This window comes from Budorcas taxicolor, chromosome 8 (genome assembly GCF_023091745.1).
Source record: "Budorcas taxicolor isolate Tak-1 chromosome 8, Takin1.1, whole genome shotgun sequence".
NCBI classification, from domain to species: domain Eukaryota; kingdom Metazoa; phylum Chordata; class Mammalia; order Artiodactyla; family Bovidae; genus Budorcas; species Budorcas taxicolor.
The window spans coordinates 12,590,439-12,609,978 of NC_068917.1; the positions used below are offsets into that span (position 1 = coordinate 12,590,439).

Consider the following 19,540-nt stretch of genomic DNA (forward strand, 5'->3'; position numbering starts at 1 on the left):
CCACCAGGCTCCCCCGGCCCTGGGATTCTCCAGGCCAGAACGCTGGAGTGGGCTGCCCTTTCCTTCTCCAGCTATCTTAGGTCTACCTCTTGCTAAATCTGGCATTTCACAGATGCAGAAATACAGCCCCGATTGAAAGGGACTGGGATGTGATCAACAAAAGCCAGCTGTTAAGGGCATAGTCAGGACTGGAACCTGTGTCTCTGGCTCAGAGTACTTCTTGGAATTATCTGGGTTAAAAACAGAGCCTTCCTTTCTCTTCAGGTGAAAATACTTCAAGCCACTGGGTTGCCACAGCATCTGTCCCACTTCGTGTTCTGCAAATACGACTTCTGGGATCAACAGGAGCCAGTCATGGTTGCCCCCGAGGTGGACACCTCGTCTTCTCCCATCAGCAAGGAGCCTCAGTGCATGGTGGTCTTTGATCACTGCAGTGTGAGTGTGTTTTCCAGACCTGGTCGGCATTTAATTACTCAGGTCAAAGCAAAATAAAAATAACCCATATTTTATTGAGTAATTTGGTACCTATGTATGTCTTGGATCAGTTTCTTCAAGTGGTGAGAAAGAGAAAATGTTAGCCACTCAGTCGTGTCCGACTCTTTGCGACCCCATGGACTATAGCCCATCAGGCTCCTCTGTCCATTGAATTCTCCAGGTCAGAATACTGGAGTGGGTTGCCATATCCTTCTCCAGAGGATCTTCCCCACCCGGGGACTGAACCCAGGTCTCCTGCATTGCAGGCAAATTTTTTACTTTCTGAGCCGCAAGGGAAGCCTTTGGAGTCAAAAGACTAAAGTGGCATCGATGCACGGTATGTACAGCTCAGACTCACGCAGCATCAGTGCACGGTGTGCACAGCTGAGACTCACACGGCATCGGTGCACGGTGTGCACAGCTCAGACTCAAACTCACACAGCATCGGTGCACGGTGTGCACAGCTCAGCTCAAACTCACACAGCATCGGTGCACGGTATGCACAGCTCAAACTCACATGGCATCAGTGCACGGTGTGCACAACTCAGACTCACACGGCATCGGTGTACGGTGTGCACAGCTCAGACTCACGTGGCATCGGTGCACGGTGTGCACAGCTCAGACTCACACAGCGCTATCAGTTATGTCTCAGTAACACAGTCCGTGGGGTTGCGAAAAAGTCGGACATGACTTAGTGGCTGAACACAATAACAACTGCTGGGGGAAAACCCGAACTATAGTGTCCATGCACGTAACTCCCCCTCCACCAAAAGTTAACTTTTGTGTGACTGTATATGTATATATGGCACCTGTCTCCAAAAAGAAATCCGTGTTTTGTATGAGTTACTGGAGAAAGTGTCATCTGGGAAGGTTAAGAAACTATTGTTTTAGAGAAAAAAAAGATAGAAGAGAGACAAGAACAAACATTTTAGAGCCCCTCACGCTCTGTTCAGCAGCTTCTTGATCTTTCCCATAGCACTATTTGATGACAGTGTTTTTAAAAAAAAAACAACAGAGGAAGCCAGTTCAGAGGTCATCTTGCCCACTGCTAATAACTAGCAGAGCTGAGACTGTCAGATTCTGGATTCTTTTTTTCTACTTTGTCTCACTTGAGCTATCTCATTTTTTTTCAAGCGAGGGAGGTCTCTTTCTAATCTATTCAGCACATCAAAAGTCTTTGTGTTTTAAAGATTGAGAAAGAGGAGATTCTATGATGTTTAAAAGTAAATTATTTAAAAACTTAATCCTGATTATTACTAGAGACTGTTTTATATCTATCTTACAAAGATGGACAGATTTTTAAAAATTAGTTGAATTTTTTGCACCATGATAGTCATTCTTTCTTACTATCAGAGAGCATTAACTTCCTAAAAAATAGGAAAAATTGTTTGTCCATCACTGTAATAACTTTTTTATCAAGACATTGTAGATCAGTGTTGTCATTCTTCATATAATTATTTATGCTTTCAGAATATTGCTCTCAGAATAGAATACAGTGCTGGTCTTTCACAATAGATTTTTCAAGGTGTAGAGCTTTAAGAAAAGTTGGAGTGAAAGTTAAGGACCTCGGGCCGTCTGAGCATTCACTATGGGCATTGGATGACAGTTTTGTGCTGTAACTAAAACGTTCTCTTCTGTTTCTCTTCTCCATGATGGAGTGAGGATATGATGCGAGGTGTAAGTAATCAGGTCACTGGAAGGTGTCTCTTATTCTGTACTTATTTCCTTTTAGGAGTTTTCTGTTAGCGTCACTGAAGACTTTATTGAGCATCTTTCAGAAGGGGCACTGGCAATCGAAGTCTATGGCCATAAGATGAACGACCCTCGGAAAAATCCAGCCCTGTGGGATTTGGGGATTATCCAAGCAAAAACACGCAGTCTTCGGGACAGGTGAATTTGACATATCCATCCATCTGATACCATTTATACTTTTAAAAAAACTGCTAGAGATTAATATTTCCATTTGTGAAGATTACCACGTCCTGAACATTTACCAGTATTCCAAGAAAAGATGATGTTATGTTCATGGTATTAATAGCACAGTTAGACTTCCTTAGAGGAGTGAACTCTTGAAGACTGATGGGAAAAAGTTAAGGAATAGGTCGTTAAGAATAAAGAGTAAAATGAATTTTTGGAGAATATGTTGCTTATTATTATGAAATAACTTCTAGTTAATCAACTGTAGAGAAGATGAATCAGGATATTCTGTGGAATTCAGAATTTTTTATTTTTAGCTTTAGCTCAGAGTTCTTTTAAAGTTGCATCAATCATGGAAGGAGGAAGGCTTACTTGTCGACCAGTATTTGAAACAGAAGAGTTAAAAGGAAAAGACTAAAAGAGCATATATTTGTACTGCCTCTCATTAATGATGAGAACCAGATATTCTTCCTTCTGTTTTTTTTTTCCGTTTAAAAATTTTAGCAAATACTAAATTAGACACACAGGTTTATTTTTCCTTGATTCTCTTACCTCGGCGGAGGTACTTGTCAAGCTGCCAGAGCATACAGTGCTACCCCTGTCTATGAAAAGATCATCCCTGTGAATTGCTACTGTACTACTGATAACAATGCTTAAATTTTTGAATAACCACACTGATATAGTTTGTAATTATCACACCTTTATGAATGAAATAAAGGCATCATCTTTTAGTTCTGATACTGTTTGTTGAACTTTACTTTCAATCACATTTGCTAGCATGTACTTGTGTATTCCTCATTGAACTACAGGTTACTCTAATAATAAGAGTTATTCTGTTTGGAGGTCATTTTCATTGTTAATTCTCTTGTGTAGGGTCCTAAGCTGCTTGTATTGAAATAGAAATGTATGATTTTCCAAGAACTTCAACTATTTCCTAGGTGGAGTGAAGTCACCAGGAAAGTGGAGTTTTGGGTTCAAATCTTGGAACAGAATGAGAATGGCGAGTACTGCCCTGTAGAGGTGATTCCTGCAAAGGACGTGCCGACAGGCGGGATCTTCCAGCTCCGGCAGGTAATGAGATTGTGAATGTTAGCACTGAATTCTTTGGTGCCGTAAAGGTTAATATTGGATTCCTTTTAGTGGAAACATCAGTGACGATGAAATCTAGACTGGCCAAGATCATTTCTTCTGTTAAAGTCGTCTCTCACTTCATGTGTGTTTTCTTTCATTTAAAAAAAAAAACTGCTATCTTTAGTATTTAAAACCAACTTCTGTTAAGTTGAAGTAAGAAAAAGATAAGCTTTAAAGTGACTTAGAATTGAATTGTTGGAAGTAAAGCGAGCATATCGAGCAGCGTTAGAGCATCTATAAAGATGCAGAGAGGCCGTGTGACATGGCAGAGAGAACAAACACTGTGGAGTCTAATATGCCAGGGCTCGGCTCCAGCTCTCCCCTGGCCTCGCTGTGTATCTGTGGGCAAGTTCATCACCTTCTGGAATCTTGCCTCAGGTGTGATGTGGAGGGGATGATAACACTAGCCTTGTAGGGTTAGTGTGAGGGTTAGAAACTAATTTCTCATGGGTGTGCAGAGCCCATTGCTAGAGACTGGGGAAGCGAGAAGTAGGGAGGCCAGAAGTCCCCCAGTTCTCCACTTCTCCATAGACATCAATAGGGTGTTGTAGAATTCAATTCCATGTGGACCCTAACCCACCCAGAGTGAGCATCACGCCACAGACTTAAGGGCTCAGACTGAAGCGCATGGCCGCCTTCACTTCAGATGCCAGCTGGGGCCCCAGGTCACCCACCTTTCTGTCTGACTTGGCTGTAATTGAGGGTTCCTGCGACTCAGGTGGCATGATTTGCTGGTGTGTGTGTGCACGCTCAGTCGTGTCTGACTCTCTGCAATCCCATAGACTGTGGCCCACCAGGCTCCTCTGTCTGTGGGATTCTCCAGTCGAGAATACTGGAGCGCATTGCATTTCCTTTTGGGGGATCTTCCTGACCCAGGGGTCGAACTTGTGTCTCTTGCATTGCAGGCAGGTTCTTTACCGAGCCACTGGGAAAGCCCTAACAATGGACATGTGAAATTAGGGCAGCTGGGTAGATGTGAATACCCGCCAGCAAGAAACCAGTATAGCAAGTGTGTGAGAATCATCACTTAACTCCAGACAGATGCAATCTATAGTATCTGTGCTGCAAATGAAAGATGAGAGAGAGCATCTAAATAGAATTTACATGTGAGACTTACAAACACTTTTTTTGCTATTCTTTACATGAAGTCAATGTTAAGTAGATTATTATATCCTATGATAGTTTACATACTTTAAAACAGTAGTAAAATATTAGAATGGCTCAAGAAAATAAACATTGAAATCATTCGAAGCAAAATGTAAAGTTAAAGGGAAAAGAAGGTTTGCTCAAATATTTCAGTTTCTGGATGTCTTGGAAGGAGGAAGATGATAAGCACTTGTTTTCTGACCCTAGTAAGTGACTTGCAGCACATTCATTCATGTGTGGACAAGGCACTAAAAGCAAAAGGAAATTAGTGTAAATTATAGTGTGAGATACATACATAAAATAGGATTCAGAAAGGCATGAAGAACATCTTCTCCTGAACATCTGCTGAAACTATATATATCTTCTTTGGATGCCATAGAGATTCATCTCCTGGAAGGCAAGACCAGATAATATTCTGTGGTTTGGTTTAAATTAAATATTTAAGTGTTTGTCACACTTCTGGCAGCCTTTATTGAAAGTGACCAAAGGTATTTTGAACTTATCAGAAAAGGCTTTTTTGAAGGATGTGTGTCTTGACTTGGATGGTGAAAGAATCATACCAAGCTGGAAAGGTTCTTCATATATAAATGGCAGAAATAGAGATAGAGGGTGGACTAGGCACATTTGTGTAGAAAGTAATGTATCGAAAGACCTGGAAAGCAGTAACAGAAGGGGTTATATAGGCTTGTGGGATTCCCTGGTGGCTCAGTGGTAAAGATTCTGCCTGCCAGTGCAGGAGACGTGGGTTTGATCCCTGGTTTGGGAAGATCCCCTGGAGGAGGAAATGCCTGGGAAATCCCATGGACAGAGAAGCCTGGCAGGAGTCTCAAAAGAGTCGGACAGGTGTTGGTGATTAAACAACATCAGTAGGAGGCTTATGGCAGCCCGTTAATTCATGGAGGGCCTTGGATGATAGATAGGCATATTAGAATTTAATATTTTGGGTTGGCCAAAATATTAAGAAAAGAAGGCAATGGCACCCCACTCCAGTACTCTTGCCTGGAAAATCCCATGGACAGAGGAGCCTGGTGGGCTGCAGTCCATGAGGTCACTAAGAGTCGGACACGACTGAGCAACTTCACTTTCACTTTTCACTGTCATGTATTGGAGAAGGAAATGGCAACCAACTGCAGTGTTCTTGCCTGGAGAATCCCAGGGACAGAGGAGCCTGGTGGGCTGCCGTCTACGGGGTCGCACAGAGTCGGACACGACTGAAGCGACTTAGCAGCAGCAGCAAAAGGTTCGTTCAGGTTTTTCTATAACATCGTATGGAAAAACTCAAACATTTTGGCCAACCCAATATTTCACAGTTGGAACCTACTTGTTCTTGAATGGGAAAGTTCCAGAGGAGAACCTAGGAGATTAACCATATGCACTTGCTGGTTTTGTAGTTTAAAAATGGTGAAATAGCAGCAGTTACAAGAAATTCCGTAGGTTACATGTTCTGTTCAAGGCTTTTCTATGGAACATTAAGCCATTCCTGGATCTTTTCCCCCATTGCCCCTCTCCTTTTCCTGTATCGTTCCCCAAAGTGTAGATACCCTTCACATTGGGGTACACATTCAGAACAGATCACTTTCTATCTCAGCAAAGTAAAAACAAAGGTAACCGTTTGTCTGTCTAAACTATTTTAGACAATTAAAATGGTTTTTGAATTACTTCACAAAATATCTGATACATAGTCCTTGGAAAATATTAAATCAAAGACATCTGCAACCCATCTTTTTAAATCTAGCTTGATAGGATCAATCATTGCCTAAGTTGATTTTCCTGATGATGCAAAACTCTTGGGAATTAAAATCCAATGAAAGAGGGGAAGAGTGACTCAAAATTACATATTCTGGTTGTGTTTTTCAAATTCTATTTGACATTCCTAAAATTTACAAGCCAGCTTTGAAGTCAGTGATTGGGGGTACTGGGAACTTTCTTTTGAAATGCTACTTCATTGTAAATGTTCAAAATCATGTAGTATTTATTGTGAAAATGTGCTTAAAGAAGGAACAGTGTCTTTCTGATCTGTTGTTTATTTTGAAACTTGGTTTGAAATTATTTTACTTGGGCATTAGAACAGTGAATTCAGGATAATATAATTGTTCTTATTAGTCTGATTACTTACTTTTTAAAGTGGATCTTTATATACTGAGTTTGGTAATTGGCTTTTTTAAAAAGGAAGTCTATCTGCCATCATACTATAACTTATATATCATGTATGTTTTTCTATAGCAATATTTTAATGTTTACAGTATATATTTCACTAATATACTATAGTTTATATTTCATTAATATACTAGAGCTTGTGTTATGAATATTGTACATTTAATTTACACCTAGTTTTTTGTTCTTCTTCATAGTGCTGTAAGATTCTTTATGTGCATGTATGATTATTAAAACAGATTCCTAGAAAGTTGAATAGCTGAGTCAAGTGAAACTTATTTTTTAAGGCAAATTGCCCTGCAGAAAGCTTTACCAATTTATATTCCCACCCACAGTGTATGTAATTGCCCTTTTCATAAACTTTGGCCAATATTATAAATTGCCTTCCTAAACAATAATTACTAGCTTAGTGAGAGTAAAGGTATTTCATGCTCATTTTAATTATTAGTTTAACATTTTATATTATTTTGTCGATTAGTAAATTGAACATTTTGTATTATCTAGCATTTTGCATTTCCTTGGTTAGAATGTTTTCTTCTAATGTTTTTTTTCCAAAAAATATGTAAACTATAGATTTGTTCTTGATTAGTTTTTACTACTAAATGTGAAAGAAACAGTACCTTGAAAGCTAAATGCTTTTCTCGACATTTGCCTGTAGGGGTCTCTCTAAACCCAAATTTTGGAGCTTAGACCCAATTTAAGAAACTTAACATTGTGTGTGGTGCAGGGGCAATCCCGGCGAGTCCAGGTGGAAGTGAAGTCTGTGCAGGAATCTGGGACTCTGCCGCTGATGGAGGAGCGTATCCTGTCGGTCGGCATCGGGTGTGTGAGAGTCAGGGCGCCACGGTCACCGAAGACCCACGAGACCGTCCATGTGAGTCTCGGGACAGCCAACCGGCCAGTCTCCGGGAACCTGTCAGAAAACTGCCTTCCGTGAACAGTTCTTTTCAGTATTTTGTTTCCTTTGATATCTCTTTTTCTTTTCATCCTCTTTTTTTAAAACTGTATTGCATTTGCATAGAATCTCTGTCTCAGGCTTTTGGTTGTCCCTGGTCCACGGCAAGCTGAGGGTTAAAACATCTCCGCCTCCCGGAACTCCTCAGTGCCTGCTTGCTAGTCATTAACCCCCTCCCCACCATCACCCACATCTCCCCGGAAACCCCCTACTGGCTGATGAAGACTCTTTGCCAGCAGGTGTTTGATTTCCCCTGGGGAGTAGGACTATAAACCCAGCAGGAAAAGTATTGTACTGGCTCCTGAAAAGGTCAAATGAGTGTTCTTCACTTTCCCATGAGGAGCTCAAGGTTTCACTCCAACTCCCTGAAAACTGTAAAGTGAGGGTGGAAGCTGGTGGGAGCTGAACAGGCATATTCATAAAATTAGAGAATATAAACTATAGGGCTAGATTTGGGTTGTTTAGTATAGCCTGATTCTTGGATGAATGCTGGTTTCGGCTCTGCATGACATGTTTTTCCTTTTAGGAGGAAGAGGAGGACATGGACAGCTACCAGGTAATGAAGCATGGGTTAGCCTCATCAAATTAGCTTGATTAAAGTACTCAATTACAGGTTCTCGAGTCTTGCCATCCTGTCGCTTAATAATTACACAATTAGCTTTGATTCAAGTACTGCTTTTTCTCAAGTTTTAAAACAGAGTCGAGAACCACCCTTTGTGACTGTTTCTCCTTTTCCAAACCTGGGGCTCCCGATCCAGGCCCTTACAGACCCATTTCTTCAGATACTTTTCCTGTTTCCCCAAGAAGAGTGGTCTCAGACTGGGCTCCAGTGAAGCTACACCCCCATAGGCGTCTTCAAGCCACGCCCCTAGGTGTCTTCCACACTTTAAGCCAGGCCACCTTTTCCCATTTCTTGGAGTTGTGCAGATATTCTTTCAATTTCTCCCTCGCTTCATTCCATACTGTCCTGCAAGATTTTGTTTGTCTTGTAAGGTTTATTTTGCCAGTCTGGTTAGTCATCATCTAGGACTGTCAGAGCTCTTTGGATCCTGAATATGTCATCTAGTGTCGTCACCCTCATGATTTGGCCTCATTCTAATTGGATAAAAATGTCTGCCTTCCTATAAGTCACTGATAAAAGCCTTGCATCGGAGAGGGTTAAACACAGAGTCCTGTGGCACGACCGTACAGGCTTCTTTTAAGCTGATGTTATTCCATGAATCACCGTCCTTTGGATGTGATATTTCATTTGTCCGTAATTTCGCCCAAGTAGATCCATTGCACGTTTCTCCATCTTGTCCACAAGAATGTCAGGAGTTATTTGGTTAAGTGCCTTAGTGAAACCCAGATACGCCCAGTCTGCTCAGCATTCCCCTGATCTACCCGTCTCGTAACTTTATTACAGAAGGAAGTGAGGTAAGACGGGCGTGTAGTCAGGTGTTGACTGGTAGAGGTTAGTCTGTTGATAACAGTCCCCACAGAAACAAGGAGAGAGGCGTTTACATGATGTACAGAGACTGGTGGAACATGTTGAAGACTGTAGTTAAGAAATTTGAAAAGATCTAATGGTGGTTCTAAAGGAAATAAATGTGAGGATTATCAAATAGTATTTGTGATTTTTGTGGGATCTTAGTTCACCAGCCAGGGATCGAACGTGCATTTCCTCCATTGGAAGGTGGAATCTTAACCACCAGACCACTGGGAAGTCCCAGCATTTGGGACTTTTATCAGCAAAAGAGACCTTGCAGAAGAGCTCTGTTGTACAAATGCTTGAAGTTCTGTTCTATCCTTTGAGCCAACAGAAATGCAACTGATTCTGGATATCAGAGAATGCCCTTTCAGGAATGGTCTTATTATAGGACACAAATGCTTTAATTTCTGAAAGTTTCTGTTCTTAATAATGGCTGAAGTCAACTTACAGTGACAACAAAAATGTTAGGGTGTAATACTTTATGTTTTTGAAGCCTATTAGAGTAAGGTAAGATAGAGTTTCTGATGTACTCTCTTGATGACATATTTACTCTAAGTTCCTCTGTTTACTTGCAGGATCGGGATTTAGAGAGACTCCGTAGAAAATGGCTAAATGCATTAACAAAACGTCAGGAGTATTTAGATCAACAACTGCAGAAGCTTGTCAGTAAACATGGTACGAAAAGCAACTGGAACGTTTCCCTTCCCCCACATGAGAGTGCGGTTTATCCCCATTGGCCGTCACAGAAAGGGAAAGTAGACGAACTCGCCCATCATGGGAACCGCGAGAGCATAGGAACGGTGCTGATTCGTGTCCTATCCTTTCAGAAGGACGACCCGGTTCTAACGATGTCTTTGCATAGGTCTCCCTTCCCCCTCAACGACGAGGAGACAGAGTATGTGCAGTAAGTGCTGTCCGCAGACATAACCACGGGAGAGGCCAGCATTTCTTGGCTTCTGGTCTAGAAGCCCCTGAACCGTCTGACTCTCAAGATCATTTCTGTTCTGTTCCTCTGTGGCCTTTGATGAACTGAAGGTGGCCCCTCAGTGAGAGCACACCAGCCCCGCTAGCCGGTAGTCAGTGTTCATTCATGAGCAAATTTTCATCAGGAGTTGGGGAAGTCATAAGTTGCTGGTGAACCCTCATCACCCGTTCCCGGCATATACAGAGCGTACACAGAAGGAGGAAGTGGGCCACCTGTGTTTGATCCTGATCCCTAATGTTCTAGATAAGACAGAGGATGATGCCGACCGTGAAGCTCAGCTCCTAGAGATGAGGCTGACTCTGACGGAGGAGAGGAACGCAGTCATGGTCCCCTCGGCCGGCAGCGGGATCCCAGGGGCCCCGGCAGAATGGTATGGCGCAGCTATCTGTCTTCCAGCGTTCTCTGTGTTCCCAGGGCTGCCTACTTCTGCTGTGAATGTTGCCTCTGCTTTGATTAATGGATGAGTCATAGCGTATGGAAAAAAAATTGTCTGAATTAGAGGAAGTGTTAAATTATTTTCATGAGTTGGAATAACTGTGCCCTAAAACTGTGTTTTATTAAGTAATATTGTTATTGGCCCAAGTAATTAAGATTTCTGAGAATCTAAATCAATATTTAGTACCATCACACTTAGCATTTTAAAAAAAATAGTTAATATGTTAATTACTTGGGTCATTCCCTTAAAAGACTACTCACTCCTAATAAAATTGCATCTCCAGGAGTTTTTGATTTTGGTGCTGGCCTAAACTTAACTGTCAGCAGATGTTATGTGCCACTTTATAGAAATTAAAAATATTGAATTAAGCCACATGGGGCCCTTAGAGATATAACTTTGTAAGAAGGTATGTTTAAACAAGGGAGCTTCAACTTCAGTTTTAAACAGGGACATGTGTCTCCTGAGTTCTGGTATCAGAGTGTATGATAATTTACATGAGAGCACTGAAGGAAAGAAGCAGTGGTGATAGTCAAGTCTTTGTGGCACCTCTGATGTGAAATTACAGCAAACGCAGTACCCAGCATTATTATCGGTTGACCGCTAATAGCTCTTGGTATATGAAAGCTGAGATCAAAGCATTGAGTTGGCCAAAAAGTTCGTTTGGGTTTTCATAAGATGTTATAACAAACCCAGAGTAACTTTTTGGCCAAGCCAATACATGCCACTGAGAAAGGCTGCTTTATTTGAGATGCTGTTGTTCATTATGTTTTAGGACCCCAGTTCCTGGGATGGAAACACACATTCCTGTCATATTCCTTGACTTAAATGGTAAGTGAGGAGGTCCCTTCTGAAGGCTTTCCTCTGAAGACTTAATGTCTGAGTAGCACCTGTTGTTGTTCAGTCACTAAGTTGTGTCCAACTCTTTAGCGACCCCATGGACTGCAGCCCGCCAGGCTCCTCTGTCCGTGGGATTTCCCAGGCCAGAACACTGGAGTGGTTTGCCATTTCCTTCTCCAGGGAATCTTGCCAGCCCAGGGATCGAATCCGTGTCTCCTGCATTGACAGGCAGGTTCTTTACCACTGAGCCTCTTGGGAAGCCCAAGTAACATTTAGATTCTAACCAGGTATGCAGATAGGCAGTTCTGCAGGCCTGAGATTCAGGTCCATTTTATGTGTGCAAAAAGACTCTAATACCTAACAGAGAATGAATTTCCTGTAAGCATAATGTTTTTATAACAGTGATGGGTATGTTTCATCGTGACGTGGTTTCACATTTCATTCTCCAGCCCATATTGCCCTGTGTGCTCCATTCTCCCTTCAATTTAGGATGGTAGTAATGTTTTCCTGCACTTAATTCTCAGGAAGAGACCTCTGTCCGGAAATGACTAATAACTAGTGATGCTCATGTAGCGTGTTTCTTTTGTCTGGTGTCTTCTTAGCGTTACCTAATGGATTTGCCCCTTTTTCTGTGAGTTCTTGTGCCATCCATCCATGCATCACTCCCCCCGCCCCCGCACCTTTTAAAATTACTGTCTTTTTTTCGCTCTCGTGAAATATTTTGGATACAGCTATATTTTACATATATTCTGTCTGAGGAGAGAAACTGAAAATGAGAAGGTAAGATTAAAGAGCTAAAAATAATTTAAAAGTCAGCATTTAAATGCCAAAGACATCTGCAGAAGAACCATGTATTAAAATGAACTGTCCTAAACAGACAAGCGTGGATGCCCTCCTAGTTTTCTTTCACCCTGAGAGTGCGTTTCAGCATCTCAGGTATTTAGCATCCTGTACCATTTGGCTTGGACTTACCTGGTGACTCAGCAGTAAAGAACCCACCTGCCAGTATGGAAACCCAGGTTCGATCCCTGGGTCGGGACAATCTCCTAGAGGAGGAAACAACAACCCACTCCAGTATTCTTCCCTTGAAAATCCCATGGACAGATGAACTTGGCGGGCTGCAGTCCATGGGGTCACAGAGAGTCTGATGGCCTAGCAACTGAGCACGCATGCACCGTTTGGCTTACTTGGATGTGTGGGCGATGTTTACGTATGCAGGGAGTCAGAGAAGAACACTTAGCCGCTTGCACTGTCTGTCCACCTGTCGGGGCTTTAAGGTCTTGCCACAGTGCTCTCTCCTGCCTTGTTCTCTCAAGCCTTGGAGACTGAAGGCAGCTCTGTTCTGTCCTTACATTAGGTTCCTAGGTGGGTGAGGGGTGTGTGCCTGTGTGCAGGAGGGCTAGAAAGTGGGAAAGAACAAGCTTAAAGAAGACCTAGCAGTATGGATATTCCAAGACAGGAGCAGCACCCTGTTCAGCCTTATGCCTGTTCTTGGTCCATGAAGCCCACGTCCTAGAAAAGAGACTTTTGATGCTCACCCCCAAGCTTAGATGGATGGGGAATTGGGAGGGCCAGGCTTGGACATGAATAATCAGAGCACCATTCCGTTTCCAGCTCATGTAGCCAATAGATTTGCTTTGTTTAATTTACCTGTCAGATCATTGGAATCACTCTCATTGTCATGTCTTCAGTGCCCTGAAAGACAGGGAATTGGGGTTATAATCCTATCCTTAACATTTATGGTTTGACCTTGAGTAACCTCTTGGGTTTCTTGGCTTCCATCACCTTCCATGCAAAATAAGGCACAGAGGCAGGCGATTGGATTGAGATAATTTCTTGCGGTGTCTCCCATCTCAGATGTGTGAACTGTTTAATGGTCATCCTCTGTGTCATGTAAGATTTCAGGGCCAAAAGCAAATGAAATTTGAGGCAGGAGAATTCTGCTACTAAGCACATTGAAATGTAGCTGTTAGGGGTTATCCTTTAAAGTGATCTCCGTATTTAATGGAACTCCTCCGCTTTTAGCTGATGATTTCAGCTCTCAGGATAATCTTGATGACCCTGAAGCTGGTGGATGGGATGCTACCCTCGCTGGGGAAGAGGAGGACGAGTTCTTTGAGCTGCAGATTGTCAAACAGCATGATGGAGAGGTAAATAAAGTGTAACTCGGGAAGGTTGGGTGAAAAGTAGTTCCTTTAACCTTTCCCCAGGCCTTTGGAAACAATCAGCAAAGTTATCATTTCAGTGCCTCCATTTCTCAAGAAATAAAAATGAAAATCTTAATTGTGATTTCCGCGAAGAACGGAACCAGTTCCAGAAGCAAAGGGCCAATCAGATTATGCCCATTCACTGTGGCACTGCTCTTCCTGGTAAAGGATCTCTGTTAGTATTAGCAGTTCAGATCAGCAGTGGTCCACTCTCTGGGGAAATGCTCCTGATGTACGTGGAGGCAAAACAGCATGATGTTTGGCACTGACTTTGAAATGCTTTAGTAAAGACTTGTGAATAAGGGGGAAAAGGACTAGATGAAGCCAGATGAAAATGTTTCAGTCTGCGTGATTAAGTGGGGCTTAATTTCTAATTTTGAGTATATTGGAAAAATGATGAAAGATTTTAAGGAAGGAAAGCCAGTGCAATACTTAGAAGGACATACCAACACTTAGTGTTATTCAAAGATGCAAAGCTTGATCTGGGGTGTGTTCTGTAAAAATAGTAAAACATTCTGTAAAACAGTGGGCCTGCACCCTTCTTTAATAAGCCAGTGTCATGAATGGCAAAGAAAGGCTAGGAACCAGCCTAGATGAAAGTGGGCTAAAAGGACAGGACAGCTAAATGTAGTCTGAGATACCAGATCAGAACTGCTGAAACATCTGAGTATGGACTCTGTATTATATAATGGTATTATTTCGGTGTTACGTTTCCTGAATATGATCATTGTTCTGTGGTTAAGTCAGAGGAGGTCCTTGCTCTAAAAAGATACTTGCTGGGACTTACCTGATGGTCCAGTGGTTCAGATCTTGCCTTCCAATGCAAAGGGTGGAGGTTTGATCCCTGGTCGTGGAACTAAGATCCCACATGTCTTGGGGCCAAAAATCGAAAACATCAAACACGGTGTAATATTGTAACAGATTCAGTAAAGACTTTAAAATTGGCCCACATTAAAAAATCTTAAAAAAAAGAAAAAAGATACTTGCTGAAGTGTTCAGGGATAAAGACACATCTGTAACTTACTCTAAAGTAATTCAGAAAAAAAAAAACCCAAAACAACAGCAATACTGAGTGTGTATATGTAAGAGGAAAAAAGGGAAGATATTCACAGTTGATGAATCTGTAGGGGAGAAACACAGGAGTTCATTATACTAAATTTATAGCTTTCCATTTGAGTATTTTTTGAAATAAATCTATTTTCGCTGCCAACCGGGAACATCCTGCTCTGTACCCCCCAGGTAGGTACCTGAGGCCACATCCCCGGGTACCTGCAGCAGCACTACCCTCGTGACTGGTCTGCTTGCCTTCGGCCAAGTCAAGACGTTTCCTTGTGAGGGTCTGTGTCTTAGGAGGAGGAGGTGACTCTGTCCTTTCCATCTTCTCCGCAGGTGAAAGCGGAAGCCTCCTGGGACTCGGCCGTGCACGGCTGCCCTCAGCTGAGTAAAGGCACGCCCGTGGACGAGCGGGTGTTCCTCATCGTCCGGGTGACAGTCCAGCTCAGCCATCCAGCCGACATGCAGCTGGTATTGCGCAAGCGCATTTGTGTTAATGTTCACGGCCGGCAGGTGGGTCCCTGATGCTCATTGAAGAAGTGACTTTGGGTCTGACATAAGGGCGGGGCAGTGGAAACATCGCTCTGGCCTCTGACCCCACAGGCTCTGTGGCCCTCTGAGCTTTTGTCCACCAGGCGACTGTGGCCGTCCCGTGCCCATGCTTGCTTCAGTCCCGGAGCCCTTCAGCCTGACCGCCTCCTGGATGGCACTGCACTGCTCCCCTGCATCTTCCTGACTCCGCAGTCACAGCTCTCAGCCCTGCTTGGGGGCACCATGGAGCCCTGTCAAGGCGACGCTCACTGTTTTGCCTTTGCCTTTCCATCTGGTTCTGATAAGATGAGAAGTTCACTGCCAATGAGCTGCTGTTTGTGCTCCTCACCCTTGGTTTTCCATGCTTTCCTTTCCTTTCTGCTGGTTCACTGATTCATGTATTTGGAGAGAGTCCTCTGCCAAGCTTTGGGGTAAAAAGATGAATGAGAAATAGCCTGCGTCCTGAAAGAGCCCGTGTCCATTGGCCCGCGAGTGTGTATAAACGGGCCGGTCTTCTGTGTGGTGACACCGCCGTGCAGGTGCTCGCCGGGGCAGTGGTGCGAGAGCAGTCAGGGAGGAGGGGAGGGGGACAGGGGCGGTTGGCAGGCAGAGGAGGGCTCGTTGGCTGCTCCCCAGAGAGGAGGAAATACACGTGCAGAGATGGTGAGGGAGGAACGGGCGTGGCAGGCTTGGGGACCATGAGAAGCATAGTCTGATGGTCAGAGTATTCTGCAGAGGCCATGACCGTGCCTGTCCACACAGCTGCAGTGAGATTATGAAGGACCTGGTGCTGTATGAACCGGTTTAGATAAGATAAGAATAGAAAGCACTTCTCATATTGGTTTTGCAAAGATAGGATTTGAGAGGTTGAGTCTAGGGATTCTTCTCAATATACTGGCTAAAACCAGACAGATGAAAGTAAATCTTCTCATTTAGAAGAGTACAGTCATGGTTGACAGAGTTCTAGATGTAATCTCTACCCCTAAAAATTAATCTTTAGTTCTAAATGTCACACTGATATCAATCTTTGAATGACGACGGGCCGTAATGCTGTTAAAATTCAGCTCTTCGGCTTGGCGCTCCAGCATCAGGACATATAGGTCAGGGGGTAGCTGCCGATGTACGTGCTGTGTCTCCCATTCACTCTTTTCTGAGAAGTCTCTGAGGAATTGGAAAAAGACACGTTGCTCTTGGGGAGCATTTTGAAGAGTTACTTGCCATTTCAGAGCTAGGGGTTCTGGCTGCCAGGTGCTGAGACTGACCTGGTCCAACCACCAGCCCCCACAGAAATTTTAATAGAAAGGAGTGTTGTGAAGTCACCAGGTTTCTTCTGTTGTTTTTTTTTTTCTTTTTTTAAATTAATTTTTAAAATTTGTAGACGTGAGAAGTTGCTGCACTCTCCCCTGGTTAAAATGATTTGATATCAAACTGAAATTCAGATGGTTCATTAACTAAAATTTGCTTCTCTGTAGTGAGAGCAGGGACTTCCTCATGACCCTAATACATGCAGCTTAGCTTCAGCAATTCCGTACAGTTGGTAGGTGCCGGGGGATGGGGTGGGGAGTCGGGGTGGGTCTTAGTGTTTAATGGGGACAGAGTCTCAGCTTAGGAAGGTGAAAAATTAGGGAGATGGATGATGGTAAGATACGGAACAGTGCCACTGAACTGTGCAGTTAAATATGGTTAAAGTAGCACGTTTTATGTAACTTTTACCACAATTAAAAACATTTAATAAAATAATTTCATACAAATAGAAAACAGAAAAGTAAGTTGACAGCGGCCCCCTCACCTCCTCCCACCACCCGTTAAAGGAAAACAAACTGCAGCTGTACTTTGACCAGTGTAATTGGCGATGGTTCAGCCTTGCAAGGCTGGAGTTAAGAGTGAAGGGATGAAATATATGCATTCTAACAAGCCCTTGCATTCTTAGAGGCTAAAATGTTTTTAGAAATTAACTAAAGATCACTTAATTATTATTAAATAAGTTTGTGAAAATACATACCTCTGAGACCAAACAGCTTTTTGTCTGTTCTGTTTGGGTTTTTTGTGGTTTTTGAAAAACCTATATCCTGCTTTGCTTTTGCATGGGGAAAGAGGTTCAGTTTGGTTTAATATTCTCTCTCCTTCTTATCTTTATTCACCAATTGTATTCTGCCCTCATCCCTGCTCTCTTCAACCTCTACAGGATGTTCAGTCTTAGCAGCATCTTCAAATGAGTCATCTATGCATTAATTCAACAGTTCAATTCAAAGCGTGCAGAGAGCACAGTCAGCATAAACAGTGACCAAGCACTCTTAAATCATTCTCCGTAACGACCCTGCTTTGGTCAAGAATTTAATGCCTGAACTTGTCAATATTCATAGTGCAAGATGTCCATCGTGCTGGGAAAAAAAAGATTAAGAGTCACCAGCCTTTCTTTACATTTTAGTTAGAAGGTCATTTTATTGTGTAGAAGTCAACAGTCTTATTTCTGTAGCTTTTTTTAAAGCAGAGTTGAGCCAGATGCCTAACGTGGTTCCAGAGTTTAGGATCTGCACTTTTAATGTATTCGGTCTGGTAAATGGCAAGCATCGTATAAATGGGTTTGTTTGTGGGCACTAAGAACAAGTTGAGGAACCTGTATGTAGTGATTTGGGTTTTGACTTACATTGCAAATAATGTTCTTTTCCTTTTTGGCTAGCGTGAATATGGTGTCTTTTATGCTGCCTGTTTGTTAATGAAAACTCAGTTTTTGAGATGGGAAGCCACATCTTCTCTTCTGTTTTTCTCTAGGGTTTTGCTCAGAGTCTCCTCAAAAAGATGTCACATCGAAGTTCTATTCCAGGCTGTGGAGTAACTTTTGAAATTGTCTCCAATATTCCAGAGGTGAAGGATCATATGAAATTTGAATTTACTAAGAATAAACATGTAACAAGAGCTAACACCTTGAGAAGTCACCTACCTAAGAAATACGTATCAGATGAAAATGTGCATATACAAAAATGCTGTAGGCTTGTAGAGGAATTTTGTAATCGTAACTTAATTCATAGTATAATGTGTGTGCATATGTAATACTTCTGTGGGCTTAAAGGTTCTGGTTTTAATCTTTTGTTAAAGAAGAGTCTTTTGAAAAGCAAATCAGCACCATTTTACTCATAGAAGAGGATATAACCCTTAGAGGGAGACACCACAGCATAATACAGAGTCCCAGGGTATCACATTGGAATCAGACAGAAATCTTGTTTCTGCCACCTTTTAGTGAAGTGACCTTGGGTAAGTCACTTTGAGCCTAAGTTTTTTCATTTATCAAACTGGGTTAGTAATGCCTCCTATACAGACTTATTTTTTAAGGATTAAATGAGACAATATACACAAATTTTACACATGTTAAAGAGTAAATTGTAATTGCTGTTATAGTTAGCAATAGTATTATTATTAAATACTAATGGGGTAGTATTTTTTACATTTTTAATTAATTATTAATTACTATTAAATACTAATAAGTTAGTATTTATTACTGTTTTTATTTTTGAGCTAATTGAGATGTGCTTAGAAATCAAACAAATGGAGCTGAAAATACCCATGACAGGCGCTTGCTAGAGAATGTAGTTTATATGCTTCCTAGTACTTATTCCCTGATTTAGACAGATTTGTTCCCCCGGTTGTTGGCACAGCTAGTAACCAGGCCTTCCTTACCGGGATAGGGAAAATGAAAGGCCTAAGGAAAGGACTCTGACAAAGTGAGGAAGAGTGGTTCCCTCCGCCACGCTGACAGCAGACGATCGGGGAGTGAGTGGGGAGGTCCAGGCCGTGTTGCCCTTGGAGGTGGAAAATGGGAATGGGACCCTGGGGTGAGGACCCCCACCTATGCACACTGTCTGCTGTGCCTTCATACTCTTCATCCAGGGGCTCAGTGTCTGTTGGTCGATTCTGTTGAGTATTTGAACAGTAGATGGACAGTATATATTTGAAGACAGATCAGGTTTTGGAAGACTGAGAAGATTACACAGTACTTGGGCTTCATTTTAGAGTTCTTTTATTGCAGAATACTTTTGCTCTCAAATAATGTCAAATACTAACTGAATTCTTTCCTGGCTCTTCAAAGTATTAGGCTTACAAGGCAAATATTAACTGTTTGATTGTTTAATTTTGAACCTGCTGAAACTTTAAAAATTGAACCCCTTTTCAAGTTAGACTAGCTGCAAAATCTTGGATCTGTAATAGATTGCTCTTTGTATGCTTGGAGGAGCCTGGTAGGCTGCAG

General features: G+C 42.3%; 1 protein-coding gene across 1 annotated transcript in view; it reads left to right on the forward strand.

Moving 5' to 3' along the window:
* KIF13B (kinesin family member 13B) overlaps positions 1-19,540 on the forward strand; it is a 201,505-nt gene that overhangs the window by 131,121 nt on the left and 50,844 nt on the right. The window contains exons 22-32 of the mRNA XM_052645142.1: positions 265-435; positions 2,207-2,364; positions 3,330-3,462; positions 7,550-7,696; positions 8,304-8,333; positions 9,824-9,923; positions 10,477-10,603; positions 11,442-11,497; positions 13,532-13,656; positions 15,103-15,279; positions 18,070-18,162. Of these exons, the coding sequence (XP_052501102.1) occupies positions 265-435; positions 2,207-2,364; positions 3,330-3,462; positions 7,550-7,696; positions 8,304-8,333; positions 9,824-9,923; positions 10,477-10,603; positions 11,442-11,497; positions 13,532-13,656; positions 15,103-15,279; positions 18,070-18,162 (1,317 nt within the window). The remainder of the gene's footprint in view (positions 1-264; positions 436-2,206; positions 2,365-3,329; positions 3,463-7,549; positions 7,697-8,303; positions 8,334-9,823; positions 9,924-10,476; positions 10,604-11,441; positions 11,498-13,531; positions 13,657-15,102; positions 15,280-18,069; positions 18,163-19,540) is intronic.